Source organism: Myripristis murdjan, chromosome 6 (assembly GCF_902150065.1).
Source record: "Myripristis murdjan chromosome 6, fMyrMur1.1, whole genome shotgun sequence".
NCBI classification, from domain to species: domain Eukaryota; kingdom Metazoa; phylum Chordata; class Actinopteri; order Holocentriformes; family Holocentridae; genus Myripristis; species Myripristis murdjan.
Window position 1 is genome coordinate 9,712,783 of NC_043985.1, and position 15,978 is coordinate 9,728,760.

General features: G+C 45.7%; 1 protein-coding gene across 1 annotated transcript in view; it reads right to left on the bottom strand.

The window, feature by feature from the left end:
• The window catches only part of znrf1 (zinc and ring finger 1), a 50,851-nt gene extending 36,976 nt beyond the window's left edge, over nt 1-13,875 (bottom strand). The window contains exon 1 of the mRNA XM_030052762.1: nt 12,752-13,875. Coding sequence (XP_029908622.1) covers nt 12,752-13,145 — 394 coding nt within the window. The 5' untranslated portion in view covers nt 13,146-13,875. The remainder of the gene's footprint in view (nt 1-12,751) is intronic.
• Between the last annotated feature and the right edge of the window lie 2,103 nt (nt 13,876-15,978).

The window sequence follows — 15,978 nt, forward strand, 5'->3', positions numbered from 1 at the left end:
GTGAAGACAAATAATTAGAGCTGATGAAAGTGAGGTACAAAACAAGAGAAGAGAAAAATAAAAGGAAGATAGATAGGGGACAAACATGAGAGGAATAAACGCTGAAATCAGCGCACCATCGGCATCAGGGATAACACGGAGTTTGGAGTCAAACTTAGAGAAGCGGTGACAAACACACATGAAACCAGTCTACAGCTCTGAAACCAGTCTACAGCTCTGAAACCAGTCTACAGCTCTGAAACCAGTCTACAGCGCTGAAACCAGTCTACAGCGCTGAAACCAGTCTACAGCTCTGAAACCAGTCTACAGCTCTGAAACCAGTCTACAGCTCTGAAACCAGTCTCTGAAACCAGTTCCAGTGCAGCGAGCAGACAAAGCCCAAACACATCTACTGCTTCTTCATGATCAGCAACAGACACATCAACCGGCCTTCTCCAAATACCGTGTGTGTGTGTGTGTGTGTGTGTGTGTGTGTGTGTGTGTCCATGCACGTGATTTGTTTTTAATCATTATTTACATTTAAATTAAAAAAGCGCTGGTGTATAGAGGTGGAAGATTTGCTTATGTCTTTCTAATCTGAGAACAATAGCATGGCAGACATCCGCTCTGTGAGAGAGAGAGAGAGAGAGAGAGAGAGAGACAGGGAGAGAGAGAGAGAGAGACAGAGAGAGAGAGAGACAGGGAGAGACAGGGAGAGAGAGACAGAGAGAGACAGAGAGAGACAGACAGGGAGAGAGAGAGACAGAGAGAGAGAGAGAGACAGGGAGAGAGAGAGAGAGAGACAGAGTAGTTGCGTTGCTCCCTGCCGGGTGGCTGGCCTCTCAGGCAGCAGATTACAGCCAGCACTGTGAAAGGAGCCACTGGTTCACCCTTTAATCTGCTGTAGGGCAGTGCGTGCACGTGTGCGTGCACGTGTGTGTTTGCTAAATTGTGTCTGAATGTGTTTCCCACCTGTGACTGTCACACTGTGCATTCATCTACATGCATGTGTGTGTCGCTTTGTCTGGAGGGACGCGTGTGTGTGTGCAAAGGCACAGTGTATGTTGACTGCGGGCCTGTATGTATATCTCAGAGTGTGTGTGTGTGTGGGGCGTTTCTGTACCTACGGGCATTTTCGCTGGTCCAAATAAAGACATCTTTGAAATTGAATTCTGATTTTGAAACTTTGAAACAACTTGACTGTCTCATCAGCAGCAAGCACAGATTTTATTTCTGTGTGTTTCTGACTGGGAATTTATTGTTTTGCCCTTCATGCACCTGATGCATCTCATGCATTTGTTTAGTGTTTAAATGAGGGCTGGAAATCACCAGAGGCCCCACAATATGATATAATCACAATAGGTCAAAATTACGCAATATGTGTATTGTGATAACATGTATTGTGATATATTGCAGTTTATTACCTTTTTTCCAGCGGCAAATTATGTGGCCAAAGAAAAACTTCTGCTCTATCTAATAAAGTTTTCATTCTGTTCATCTCACCTCAGTAACTCTTACTGCAGACTGAGCAGCTGTGTCCTGAACAGTTTGTCAGAAATGTTGCATCCATACTTGCTGATACGATATCGATACAATATCACCACACAAAATATCTCAATACCATGCTGCATCAATTTCCCCCACCACCAGTTGAAATGATGTTAGCCTGTTAGCTAGCTAACCTTCTGGTTAGCTGAGCATCACTGTGCAGCAGTAAGCCCGCCTGAGCACGCTTGCTAACATCAAACCAACATGAGCGCTTTGCTCTGCTGAATGAGCCTGCAGGGCTTAAACAAACTCCAGCTCCCCAGTGAAAGTTCCCGGGACGCCTCAAACGCAATATCACTAATAATATTAATTAGGGTTTCATTCCACAGATCGAACTGAAACCTTAATTAATTACAGTGTTAATTAATGTGTTTACCCTGCTATTTCATGTCAAAATGGCTGCTGTGCAAAAGGTCTAGTACTCTCTCTTCTGTTCTATTGAATCCCAGCAGCCCCATCATGAAGCGCTGGAGCGTTTTTCTACTCCAGAAGCACCGGGAGCACCGGGAGGGCCTTGGCAGCCGGGGCCGGCAGGGCCTCGGGGGGCCGGCAGGGCTGAGGCCTGCTGGTCGGAGGTGGTGGGTAAACACTGTATTGATTAAGCAGTGATGCTGTATTGACAGGCTGTATCAATACAGGGGCAGGAGGGACTGATAGATGTAATGATCACAGGCTCCATAAAGCTCTGACTGCTCTGGACCTTCAGCTGAGGAATGAACCCGTCTGTCTGCCAGCCGGTCTGTCTGCCGGCCGGTCTGTCTGCCTGGCCACGGCCTCACTCGGGTCCTGTCTCTGTCTGGCCGCTGGGTTGCCACAGTTTGGCCAAAATAGAGAAAAAACATCAGCAACACAAGCAGAGTAAAGTGGGATCTGCACCGACACGACCCAGAGTCAGCCTCAGCCTCCACTGATGCTTTTCCCTCTTAAAAGACCCATCATCACCCACCGCTGTGCATTGAGCTCAAAACCAGCTAAACTCTACAAATTCTACCAATAAAAAGAGCTACACTGGAATTTAGATGGCTTTACCGCTCACTGCATCCCTGGCCTGTCTGTCTGTCTGCCTGCCCGCCTGTCTGTCTGTTCACAGTTAAATTCTGGTGCAGATTTATTCTTTTCTCTGTGTTTCTTTGATGATTCATTCACTCTGTCTGTTTCTCTTCCGGCCTATTCATTCTGTCACATCTGTCTCTTTTTTTGACATATTAATTACAGGGACTCCAACCTTTCGTGTCAGGTCTGCAGGTCCAAGCCTTTTCAGAGTCTCCAGCCTTTCATGCGTCCCGCTGACAGCAGATCTGGAACATGCAGGCCGATCAGAGCCGGGGAAATGTGCAGCTTCAGAGGCTTCATTTCTCCAGTTTTATCAGCTCAGACGCCGAGAGAGAGGATTCTTTCTACATCATGCACATTCCTCCATGGAAAAAAATTCAGTCAGCAGCCACGCATCAATAAATTTAACCATTGTTCACATATTTATAGTAAAGAGCAGCGTAATAGTGTGATAGTTTGGCTCATTGAGCTTCTCAGACACCATGTGAAACAGGGAAACAGCTGGCATTCCTCTGTCATCATCCTGAGAGCTGCTGCTGCTTCCCTCTGCAAACACACCAGCACTGATCTCATTACCGAGCTGCGTCACACACGCCTTACATCACCACATATTCTGTTAAGCAAGAGCCTGGTCGCTCTATACATTTATCTTTACATTCTGTCCTCTTCCAACGAGACGTTTCCCCGACAGACACCAGAGCACAGGATCTGTATGAAGACAGTTTAAAGCTTCATTGACTAAAAGTATTGACCTATGACACTTTTCCCAGGACAAAACAAAATAAAACTAACAACAGAGTCTGACCAAAACTATGAGAGAAAATATGATCATAAATCACATTTTTGCTAACAAATAACATGACAAATGAAAACACAGTTCCTGATCTCAACAGATACGTGGGCAAACTTTACATTTGACTGTACAGTGTGAAAACAAATGCTAGATGCAAAACACAAGAAGCTCTAATGAGGACTGTAGACTAATCTGTATAGAAAAGGAAAGAGCAAATCATCTGAGGAAAAAAGGTGAAAATTGATTCAGTAGAATTTGATTAAAAACTCATTTTCATCGACTAAAACCATCTGATTTTTTTGTTGTTGTTGTTGTTGACAAAAAGTAGGCTAAAACTCTTAAAATCCGCATGACTAAAATATGACTAAAACTATAATGAACTTAAGTCAATAGACTAGGATTAAACTAAACTTAAAAAAAAAATCTAAATCTTGCTCGGAAGTAACAGTTAACAGAGAGAGACAAAATCCTGAAATAAAAAAAAAAAATGAAGATAAATAGCTCTGGTTTTGGTTCTCGGATCGGATTCAGATCCGATCCACCAGACCACATGCCGGTCCGGTCCAGATCAAGAATCTGTCCAATCAGGCGAATCGCATCCAGGTGTCAGGTCTGGACTTACAAAATGCTCAATATAGGAAATTATTAAAGGACTCAAAATTTCATTCCGTCAGACTAAAAACATTCATTATAATAAATAAAATGATTAAAATTATTAGCCCACTTTTAAGCTAGACATTGGCCAAGATCTATATTTCATTAAAAACTGAAAAGACATCTCTAGCAGAGTTTCTTTGACAAGTACTTTCACTTGAAGATGGGCATTGTGTGTCCTGTGGCCGTCTCTCCCTACATCAAAGTCTCTCTGTGACTGAAAGAGCGTATTGATTTTTAAGCATGGTTACTCTCTTCCATGTAGGCTACTGAGCTTTATTTTCATTTTCGAAACAGCGCTATGTGTGTGTATATCGTATGAATAATCATGGTGGGCCACCAAGGCCAAAAATGCCAGGGCCATTTTTTGGTCCCAGCCCAGCCCTGCCAGGACCAGAGACGATGCCCTGGCAACAACAAGACTTCAGACTTTCTTCACTCCAGTTTTTCATCACTGGAATAAAGTCCTCCACATCAGTTTCCCTAAAAGCAGCAGCACTGTTGTGTTTTCAGGACATGAAATTGGGCGGAGTGATACGGTCTCCCCACCAGAAAATAGTCCCCTGGGAAATGTTAGGCACAGAAGCAGAACATTAAAAGCTGGCGGTGTCAACCAAAAATTCTAATTTGAAACCTGAGGGCTCTACATTCCATGCATGATCTTGATTATATGGATGATTTGCATAATGGTTTGTTGCCAGGTAAAATGTGGGTTGAAAATCAGCGGTATGGCCCTTTAATGTGGCCCGGTGTGGCTTGTCTGACGTCTACCTGCACAACACCAAAGATGGATAAGAGGAAGAGGTGTCCTGACTGCTGCTGCTCTGTGTTTTGGTGTGTGTGTATGAGTGTGTGTGTGTGTGTGTGTGTGTGTGTGTGTGTGTGTGTGTGTGTGTGTGAGTGCAGGGAATATCAAAGGCAGACTGAATGAGGCTGCATTACAAACACAGTGGTGAGGCTCTCACTGCTCTGTGTCGTGATTAACATTAGCCTAGTAAACGCATCTTTTAACACCTGAATAGATGTTCATTACCCCCCCACACCCAACACACACACACACACACACACACACACACACACACACATATACACACACACTTTTCTGCATCACCACCGACCTTTGTCTTGAATTTTAAAAAGACAATCTGTTCTCCCCTATGACAATGGTTTCGACTTTCTCTCTCTGTTACACACATACACACACACACACACACACATACACACACACACACACACACACACACACACAGACAAAATATGCACCAACCTCCCAAGGGCAAACAGGCTGAGGGGCACCTGTGGCCCCGCCTGATTAACAGCCATTTTACAGAAGCACAGTGACGGGCTAAATGTTTTTAGCACAGCAGATCTGAGGATCTTCTGAGAATCCATCCGAGGGTGGATTTTGTGTGTGTGTGTGTGTGTGTGTGTGTGTGTGTGTGTGTGTGGTGGAGGTTGGGGGTGGGGCATATGGCACGACAACAACAATCCCTTTGTGAATATTAAGGTCAAGGCCTGAGTATTTCTCCTTCTCTGCTTGTTCTCTTCCTCTCGGCGGTGTGTTTCCAGGCAACACACACCGTCCTGCTGCATCTGTCTTCCCACCTCCAGCACAGTGTCCAGCTACTGTCAGCCTTAAAAGTCAATTTTGAATAAAAAAAAACAAACAAACAAAAAAAAAAACACAAGCCACTGGAGTTTCTTCTGTCTTAACGGTTAATCTTATTACAGGGACGACGAGCTAGAAGCTCACGTTTGTCCACGTACGCGTTTGTCCATGTATACGAGCGATGAGGGCCACTACTGATACTGAGTGTTAGACTCAACTTAATGACAGATGTCATTTTGTGCTGATGTCTAAAATGTTTAAAGGGATAGAAAACTAAAATATGACCATTTTTGTATTTTTTTTATTATTATTAATATTATCATTACTGGATGTAAAATCCATCATGAAACTGAAAGAATCTGAAGTTGTGTCTGTGCAGAGGCAAGTCTGCAGGGTCTTTTCTCTCAGGTCTGTTTTAGATGGGATTACAGGCTCTCACATGTAAGAGTGGAACGATCCAATCAGAGCACAGCCTCAGCTATTACTCCTCCCACCGCCATTTGACTGACAGCCTTCAGCTGCATTTGTTATCCTCCATTAGGAGGATGAGTGACAATCAGATCTGGTGTCCAGCAGCTCCGTGTGCACGTCGTGCACGTCGGACACGTGTGCCCTGTGGACATGCTGGACACTGGACCACATCCTCACAAGACAATGGTGGGACTGACTGGAGATGTGGAAGCAGCAGCAGCTCAGGTGTGTGACAGAGCTGAGGTCAGAGCTGATGGAGACAGCTTCAGTGATTATCCTGACACTGTTTCTGATGCCAGTAAAAAACGCAGCTGAATGGTTTTGTGCTGTTTCTGGATAAAAATGCTTCCAAAGTGGAAGTCTGTCTTGGACAGACAGGTGGACAGCTCCAGCTTTACTGGACAGCTGGTTGCTCTTACGAGGGTCCAGACAGTATTGTTCCCCTATGAGGGAACTGAAGCCCACCCAGTTCTGCTGGTATGGATCACTGTAGAAACTGCAGCCCCTAAAACTCCATTTTATAACAGTTATTGCCTTTTAGGAACTTATAAAACTTAAAACGATATTAACACTAAATTCGCCTTTTCACCCTGGGTTTACCATCCTTTTAATTTTGACATTAGTGGTATTCAGGGTTTCCATGGATTTTTATTTATCTCAGAGGAAAACCATTTGAGACTCCTTAATGGGTGAGTGAAATCCAGACAAATGAAGTTCTGGTAGAGTTAGCAGCTCTTTAAGGCAGAGTGACCAATTACACCGATTCAGTGGTAAAGGGAAACTCTGAGTTACATCATTGCCTTTAGAGAGAGAATTAATTCACAACATAACTAAACAATTAAAGGCATAAATAAAATGAGCAAAGAAAATGCCATGTTCAGAGTGAAAAACGGATCCATCAGCCTAACCTTGCTGGATATTTGGTGTCTTATCAGTCTGAACGTGACGAGGGACAAAGTGGCCATGCATGGCTTGAAGAATATCATAGTGCAAAGCAATATGCAAAGGCCTTCTTCACGCCCAGATTGGACTGCAAACTGCTTACTGTAAAATCACTATCTACTCAGAGACGAGCATCGATCATTCCCTGTGGAGGGCAGGACCAGAGGCACGCCAGAAAGCACACACTGGACCTTTCCATGGTCACTGCCACTGAGGGAGGTCTGCTTGGACGGGATGGAGGGGGTCTGCTTTGCTTCAAATCCGAGGACCGGGGTTTTGGTGCATTTATGCATTGATTTGGATACTTTTCAAAACCATATTTCATCAGTCAGAGCCGCACAGGAGCAGTCACGGCCTTCACAGGTATAAAGTTCAGTGCAGAGTTTCTTCTAGGTGAGACCTGAAACCTCTTCACTTCATCTCTCAGTTGTGCAATTCAGTTTGTAGACACAGAAGGCCCCGCTGACACTCCTGTGTTCAAAAACTGCCAACCTTTTCAGTTTGTATTGAACATGTTTCTTATGTTTAACCCACAATGCACCATCCCTGCTATAGTTATACTTATAGAGATCACAGTGGGATCATATTCTCCATCCCAACAAAGATTTTGATGCCATTTCGAGAAACCTTGAGACAACTCCCACTCTCCAAGGATTCAGTCGCACTGCTGTGTTGTCATATGGACAAACAGAGTCAAGTACAGAGGACACGGTTCCACTGTTTGAGATAACAACTCCAACCCAGCTGAGTGTGATGACGCCCTGAGAGGAGACAAAAGCCACACCAGAAGAATTCAGCCAACAGCGTCACAGAGCCGCCTCACCTGAAGGTCGTCATGCTGCTGGTTCCTTGACTTTAAGATCACTTTCATACCTGCCGTGTTCAGTGCAGCTGAAATGAACCCTGATGCCCTCTTGGTGTGAAAACACCAACCGCACTTGGGAAAAGAAAAAACAACTCGGCTCAGGATGCTTTCACAGCTAATAGACCATTTGCATGGTCCGGACGAACAGGTCATTTGATGCACTGGTGCTTTTTTCATGTGGCTCAGGTAACAGCTGACCACTGTTTGTGAAGAAAAGTGCTAACTGTGCTAACTTATTATCATATTAGTTAGAGAAGAAAACGCGCAATGAGAAAACGTTCCTTTCAGAAAACTGGAATCTCCTGCACCACGTTAACCTGGACCTTAACGTTTATGACGGTCATCCTCCTTTTGTCTGCACATCAAAGGAAGATTAATAAAACCAAATGTGAGAGACTGAAACGACTCCGGTCGGTAACGATGCAGGTCTGACACACCGCCATCAGATCCCAGTGAGATGCTACAGCGGAGTCATGATTTCATAACAGAATACGAAGGTGATCAATTCCTGTCTCAGCCCACAGTGGCCAGTGTTTTCTCACTTCAAATGAACCACTCCAGAGTTCACTGGGAACTGATCTGAGACCACCGCTTCCTCTCACCGACCCAAATGAACCGCTCCGACGGGGATAAATCCACCAGGGTTCAGTTCAACCAAACTAAATACAGCAGGCATGAAAATGAGCCGAGACCCTGGTGAGGAGGGAGTCTCGGCTGCAAACAAATGCTGGAGTGCTTCATTTGTGGAGTGAACGTGAACCATCCCTGAATCCACCTAACTACAGAGAGCATTGTGTGTTTTGGATTGAAGCAGCTCCACTGCACATTATAGGCTTATAGCAGTTAGCAACATGGGAATAAAATTAATCGAGAGCCGACACGGAGCAGTGAGGAAATACTTTGCCTTCTTGGTATTTAGCCCAAAAGATCATTGCAATAATGAATAAATACCAGTGCCGCTGATGGTGCTCCATGTCCATACTGGAAAAGGTATTAGCAAAATGTGTTTGTATGTGTCTGTAAAGCAAGAGAGGGGAAAAGACTCTTCCTGTCTCCGATCCTCAACCTCAAGAAATGTATTCCCTCCTGAGCAGTGAGATGGCTTGACAGCTCCCACATGGCTTTGTTGATTCGTGGGAGTTTGATTGAATTTTTCACGGTGCACAACCAAAATGAATCAAATGAACAATGCAACAAACTGTCAGCTATTCCACTGATTGCAACTAAAGCAAACTGGACACAGGCGCAAGAATGATGTAAGAGCACCACCCAGTCCACTCTGTCCAGGGACAGGAACTCCCCGCACAGAGGAACGGTTTTGCCACATTTGTCTCAAGGAAAATTAAACTTTATGCCCAAGAAACAGAAGCTAAACTGCTACCAACAAGCTACTAAGTCCAAATGGATGAAATGAGGTAAAACTTCCCACAGTAGCAAAACTTTATCAAGGTGACGTTTTGCTCAGAGGGGCCCTCGGCAGATATTTAGACCTTACCGCGTTTATCTGCGTACACTCTTGGCTACGTGGTTACGCAAATACCGAGAAAAATACAAAAAAGGCTCCAATCGGTAATTGCTCTCCTTGAGACATGAGGTCTGCTGTTCGTCCTGCCCTCCTCCCCCCCGGTTGGTCAAGATCCTGTTTCAACATTTGTCAGCCATCATGATGAGCTGTCATCTAGCCCGGGGCAGAGGTGAGCAGCAATCTGGAAAGCCTCCACAGGTGCTGAGGAAGCCGACACGAGGGCAGCCAATCTCCATATACGCAACAAAATGGCTTCAACATCACAGAAAAGCCAATAACATGCAGACACGAAATTTAGACATGACCGCTGAGGGTCAGAGACTGACAGATGATCCAGTTTATTTGCTGTTCCTTCAATGTGAATAAAATCGCATGTTGCAGCTTTGACAACATATTGTGAGGTTTTCCAAAGCTTGTCTCTGAAAGAAAAGCCTTTATGTTGTATATGGTATAAATATTGTATCACTGCCAATATTTGGCCATAAACACCAAGCTAAGAACAGGGAGTCTTCAGAGGGATCAATTTGATGCTTTTAAGATGTTTCGAAGACCATTTTAATGTAATTTAAGACTTTTGATTGAACAAATCATGTTTTTTCTTATTCAAATCAGCACTGCAGGTAAGTATAAAGGCAAATAGTGTATATTTGGTCCAGGTCAGAGGTCAGTTTTAGGCAGCTATATGGTTGGCTATTAACTAGGTGACTGTGTGAACTGTTATTGTACCAGTTCTTTGGGTTAGACAGCAAACTGCTGCTGTAATCAGGTCAACACCAGCAGGTCATCTCAAAAGGTTTCTTGGGTTTCTTGCTAGGTAAGTATAAAGTGAACTGGGTCATTTTCCCAGCTAGTAAGAGCAGCAGGTCTGTATGAAGACGGGAAAAGCCTCGGTATAGTTTAATAACATCAAAAATGTTGACAGTGATGCAGAAGAGCTTGACTCAATTTTGGGATAAAGAAATAGATTCAATTTGATAAAACGATGATGAAATTTAGACCTCATGATTTAAGACTATTCAGTGACTGATTCAACGCAGATTGAATTGAACTTTTTTAAGGACCTGCAAACATCCATCCATCCAGTCAGCCATGAAAATAAACAAAAAGGGAGATCCTCTGCTCATGCACACTTGGATGAAGACTAAAAAGACGTGATTAATTCATTACAGCCAATGCGTTTCGGCATACGCCTCTGTCAGGGTTTTTGCTGCCTGTCTACTGACCGTAGCCTGAAGGTATTCAACCTGTCTGTCTGACCTGTCTCCCCTCTCTATGTTTTCCCGAGCTGATCCTCACATCCCTACAGTGTTATCTCCTCCCACTGATATGAAAGCACACCGGGGTCGCTAGGCGATGTAGGGAAGGAAAAACAGCTGAGATGTTGACGTCCAACTTGCTATTCTCCTGCTGCGAGCTGGTCAGGGCTTTGGTAATGAGAGCCTGGGGACCTGGCTGAGCACACTGTGCCTGTGTGTGTCTATGTGTGTGTGTGTGTGTGTGTGTGTGTGTGTGTATGAAGAGAGAGAATGAGTGAGAGAGAGAGAGAGAGAGAGAGAGAGAGAGAGAGAGAGAGAGAGAGAGAGAGAGAGAGAGAGAGAGAGAGGGTGAACGTCTAAAATCTTCCTGAAGGACTTCATTGCTCAGTGTGTGAGCAGTCATGTGTGTGTTTCTATAAATGCAGCAACTGTGGACATGAATTTATGTGTGTCCAAAGATTTGTTTGTGCATTTAGGTGTGTGTGTGTGTGTGTGTGTGTGTGTGTGTGTGTAGCCCAGGATTCATGGCCTGACAGGCTCAGTCACACTGAGAAACACATTGTGGAGCCAGTGGTAAGCCAATGATAACCATGAACACCCCACCCCTCCATGCTGACACACTCACACCAACACGTATGCACCATCCCCACCCCTCACCCCCTCCCAGCACCTTTCCCTCCCCCTCCCCTCCTCTCTAATCGCCAGGCTAATTGACTCAGCCAGATTTGGCAACAGGCTTATTAGTGTCATTTCACACAACAAGGACTGACCTATGCAGACGCTGCAGCAGTGACAGTCAAGACCAAGCGCACATTCCCCTCCCATTAAACCCCCCAACAACCCACTTGGACTGATTTGTCCCTTAGGACTCCCATATGAAAAGATATTTTGGTTTGTGTTAATTATGGAATTGTCTTGGTGTCAAACTTGTCAAATCAATCCAAAGTGGTGATATTAAAACATGTTAAAATAATCACATGTACATATATGCACAGGAACATATTTTTACATCATGGTAACAATGTCTGCACAAAGTCACTTGATTTCTTTCAGAAAAAAAACAACTGACCTGAAAACTAGCAAGAAATCTATGAAAAGGTTACAATGACCAGAAAATTACAGTAATTACAGTGCAGTAATCCCCATTCCCCCCAAAAATGACAACTATATTTATAATTTATTTATAATTATTAAAATTAAATGTCTAAATGTCAGATCAGTGATTCCTCATTGTGATTAGGACCCCCTGGTGGACCATCAAACCCCTGACCCAACTTTCAAACCCACTGCCCAGTAGACACTCTCACACACATCAACACACACACAACTAATACAATAACCTGTTACCACTGCTGACTGATACCAGTTCATTAAGGTATTCAGTAAGATACTTGTCCAAGTGAAGCTGCTTCACTTGGACCATTTCCATGCAGAGAAATGGAGGCTGTTCAGTGCTCAAGATGTCTCATTAGAGTTAGTCCAGGTTCAGGGCTTCCAATAGGCAGCCACTGTAATATTGATCAGTTCTCCCTTAAATATGTAATTAGTCAAACTGCATCTTGTCTATCAGAGGTGCATCACACTGAGTGGACCAGGTCTGAATTTTGTTAAAAGACCAATATTGGCTCCATATGTCAGTCATTTGCACACACTGGTTTACAAAGACTGGCCTGATGTTCACCCTAAACTTAAAACTCATTTGATTCTGTAATTCAACCTTTTCGATCTCTCTCTCTCTCTCTCTCTCTCTCTCACACACACACACACACACACACACACACAAACAAACAGATCCTGAGCCTGGGGTGAACTTCCCTGGGTAGCTGTGAAATTTAATGGCACCCGCATTGGTGTCATTCAGCAGGCTACCTACAAGTAAGCAAAGTGTGTGTGTGTGTGTGTGTGTGTGTGTGTGTGTGTGTGTGTGTGTGTGTGTGTGTGTGTCTTTTGTCTTATGATAAAACCTTCTGCTTCACCCAAACTGGGCCTGGTGGATGTTTGTGAGCGCGCGTGCGCGCGCGTGTGTGTATGCATGTGTGCGTAAGAACGCCCTTACCGCTGTGCGCGCTGAACCAGCGGGGTGCGATGTGCAGGGGCAAGGTGTCAGCCAGCGACCCCCCGGACCCCAGATAGAGCACCCCGTCCGTGTGATGCCCTCCGCCCCCCGTGTCCTGGTAGCCGGTACCATGGGGGGCGGCGGTAGTGCCCGCCGACCCCCCTCCGGCTCGGTCCGAGTCCGTCCCTCGGGGGGTGTAGAAGCCGAAGGGCACGGCGGGACTGTGGTCGATGCCCATCCCGGCCACGGAGCTCACCGAGCGACTCCGCAAGCCCATAGTGCCGCTCGGCCGGTAGTGGCCGAAGTGGGCCGAGGGTGGCACCGCGCTGTCATCCGTTGAGACGCCGGGAAAAGCACCCCGGGGCCGGCCCGCCGTGCTCTGCTTTCCCCCCATCCAAAGCGGGAGACGAATGGGTGGGGGTTCTCTGTGCAAACAGGGGGGCTCGGCTCGATCCGCAAAGGGGTCGAGAGAGCCGACACAGGCTGTCGCCCCCCTCCCCTCGCTCCTGTCTGTCTCTCGGCCCTGCCTGTCTGTGTGTGTCGCTCGGCAGGCTCGTCAGCTCTGACTCTCTGCAGACGCAACAGCCCGTTTCCCTGCTGAGCGGAACATGAGCCAGCCCCGACGTCTGGATTCACCTCAGCCGCAGATAAAACCTCGACACAACCAGGGCTGGGCGACGAGCCGCAAGATGCTCGACACCCAGAATGATAAACAGCGGATGTTATATTACACGTCCCCCTTGATCTCCGAGGTAATTAAGACGGCTGTATCATTGCAGGCGGAGCAGTCGCAGCAACACGTTTATCCCGCCCGGCCCGGATCACAGCAGCGCCGCAATGTTCACTCCGCCGATCTCGCCTCATCTGATCTCAGACATCGTGACAACTGTTGCTGTCTGTCTGACCGCCGACACGACGGTCCGTCTTATCGAACGACGCTGCCGTCCGCGCTGTCTGTCAGTTTCCACCTCCCCGCCCCGCCGAGCAGCGGTCGTTTCACCGGAGATCGGGGTCACAGTGAGCCGCTCCCCTGCGCTGTCAGATCGGCGCTCCGCTGCGCTCCTCTCCGCTCCGCCGCCGCTGCTGCTGCCGCCGATGCTGCTGCTGCTGCTGCTGCTGGCTAGACAATGGAGGCGCTCAGTGCGCAAACTCGGATCATAAATACAGACAGGACAGGAGACAGTGCTGCGAGAAGGGTTTAATTCTGTAATCAGGGGGAATGGGGATTAGAGATTGTCTGTGGCGGCGTATCTTTCCATAAAGGAGGCTACGGAAACGCACGGGAGGCGTTTGGGTATGACAAGGTGTGGCACAGTTAACCCCAAGTGACTTCAGACTTAATCCATTAGTTTGTGTCGTTGTGATAAAGATTAACTAGTCGGGGAATCATTTGTTAGTCAAAGAAAATCTCATTACAGGAGCACAGAGGAGCAGTGCACTCCCTGTATAAAGATGTGACACTCGGACACGTGTGGGCTACATCTGGTACTTCTCAGCATGTTACTGCCAAACAGACACACAAACACGTTAACCCGGTGGCGCTCCAGGTTTAGGCGAGTAACGCCTGAGATTTCCTCTGAAATTATTTGGGTTTGTTTATGTTTATCAGGAGGAATCGAAGATTGTCTCTCTCACTGTCCTCTCCAGCCCCAATGGACCCCATGTTATCATGGCCATGTTATACGCAGATTTACCCACCATATGCTAAATTATTGGGATTACAGGCTCACATATTTCGCGTGGGATTACTTGGTCTAATCCCATACTCTGTGCGTGTCTGTGTGTCTAATTAGGCTGCTTGGTTGGCCTCTTGTTTTCCTGCAGTAACACACAGTCAGTCTGGTGTATAGTCTACTTGGCCTTGCTACCCAATAAGGCAAACTGTGGCATAGTACTTACTTCAATAGGCGTTAATATATCCTCCTGTAACGACAGCAGGCCTATAAATGGTCTCTCTCTGTTCTGCAGGCCCAAACACGCGCGCGTGCACGCGCTCGCTCGCAATCAGCTAAAATGGTTATAATCTACAAGTCTACAGGGAGCTAATACTTAAGCCTATAGGATCAGTTCGATGTTTAATCAAGTAATTCCTTGCCATTATCATAAGCCGTAATTCTGAAGGTTTACAGTACATTAAAATGTGGCAAAACCATAAGCAGACGCTTAGAATTATTAATGGTGGTCGACGGTATCAGGTGTTCAGGCCCTTCTCTCAGTAACAAATAAAGACCCTGTGTCATCCATAAATGACACCACATTACATACGAGAAAGAAATAGAGGTGAAATTTTACTAAGAAGAGACAATGGCAATATGAAGCTGAACTATTCTCATTCTGACCATTTCTATTGTGAACTAGAAAAAATGTCAATCAATTACAACTTGACTGCATTACATGTAAAGTAGGACTTCATTAATTCGTCAGACAATAAAATATAAATGTGATGATATCATATTCAGTAAATCCTCACAGGTTGTGAAACACAGTAAGCCTGTGGAAAAAGGACTGAGACACAACTTAATAGCACTATTTTATTGGTCCTCTAATGTGATGCACATGACTTACAGACTGCATGTTTGTCCTCAGTGACCTGCCACAGTCCCACAGCAAAACGCTACACTGCTGACACCTTGTGGCGCAGGGAGGTAGTGCACACTCCCCCAGCTTGTACACACAGTGTGTAGTCAATGTGATTGGGAAGGCAGGAGTTAACCTTCATCTGGCGTTCTACACAAATAAGGTAAACAGTTTGATCAAACGGTAGCTGTCACAACATGGAGGAGCACTAATGAGCCAGTGGTATCACGCCTTTCTTGTGCATATGTTAACGCTCTAAATGGACCAAACTGAGACCACCTCAGGAGAGGGAGTTCAGTTTATTTTGAGTTGACTTTGTGGTCCATTTCCTTCTTACATTGTGAATGTAAAGCAGCGCCGGTACATTTTACTTTTAGCTTTATGGCCCTCAGTACTCGCTGTGCTCGTCCATCAGGTGTGGCAAAAATGAAAATGGCAAACTGAGGAACTGTTTGAAGGAGGAGAGGGCTGCACTTATTGAACTATGGAAAGAGGACCATATAAAACAACGAATGGCCATCACTTATAAAAACAACGTTTTCCTCCAGTTCCTGGACTGCGCTGCGGTCCAAAGCAGGTAGGATCTGAGCTCTGAAGGATCTGAATTGTACGTGGACTGAGACCTCGTCAGAGTTCAAGTGTCCCAGTAA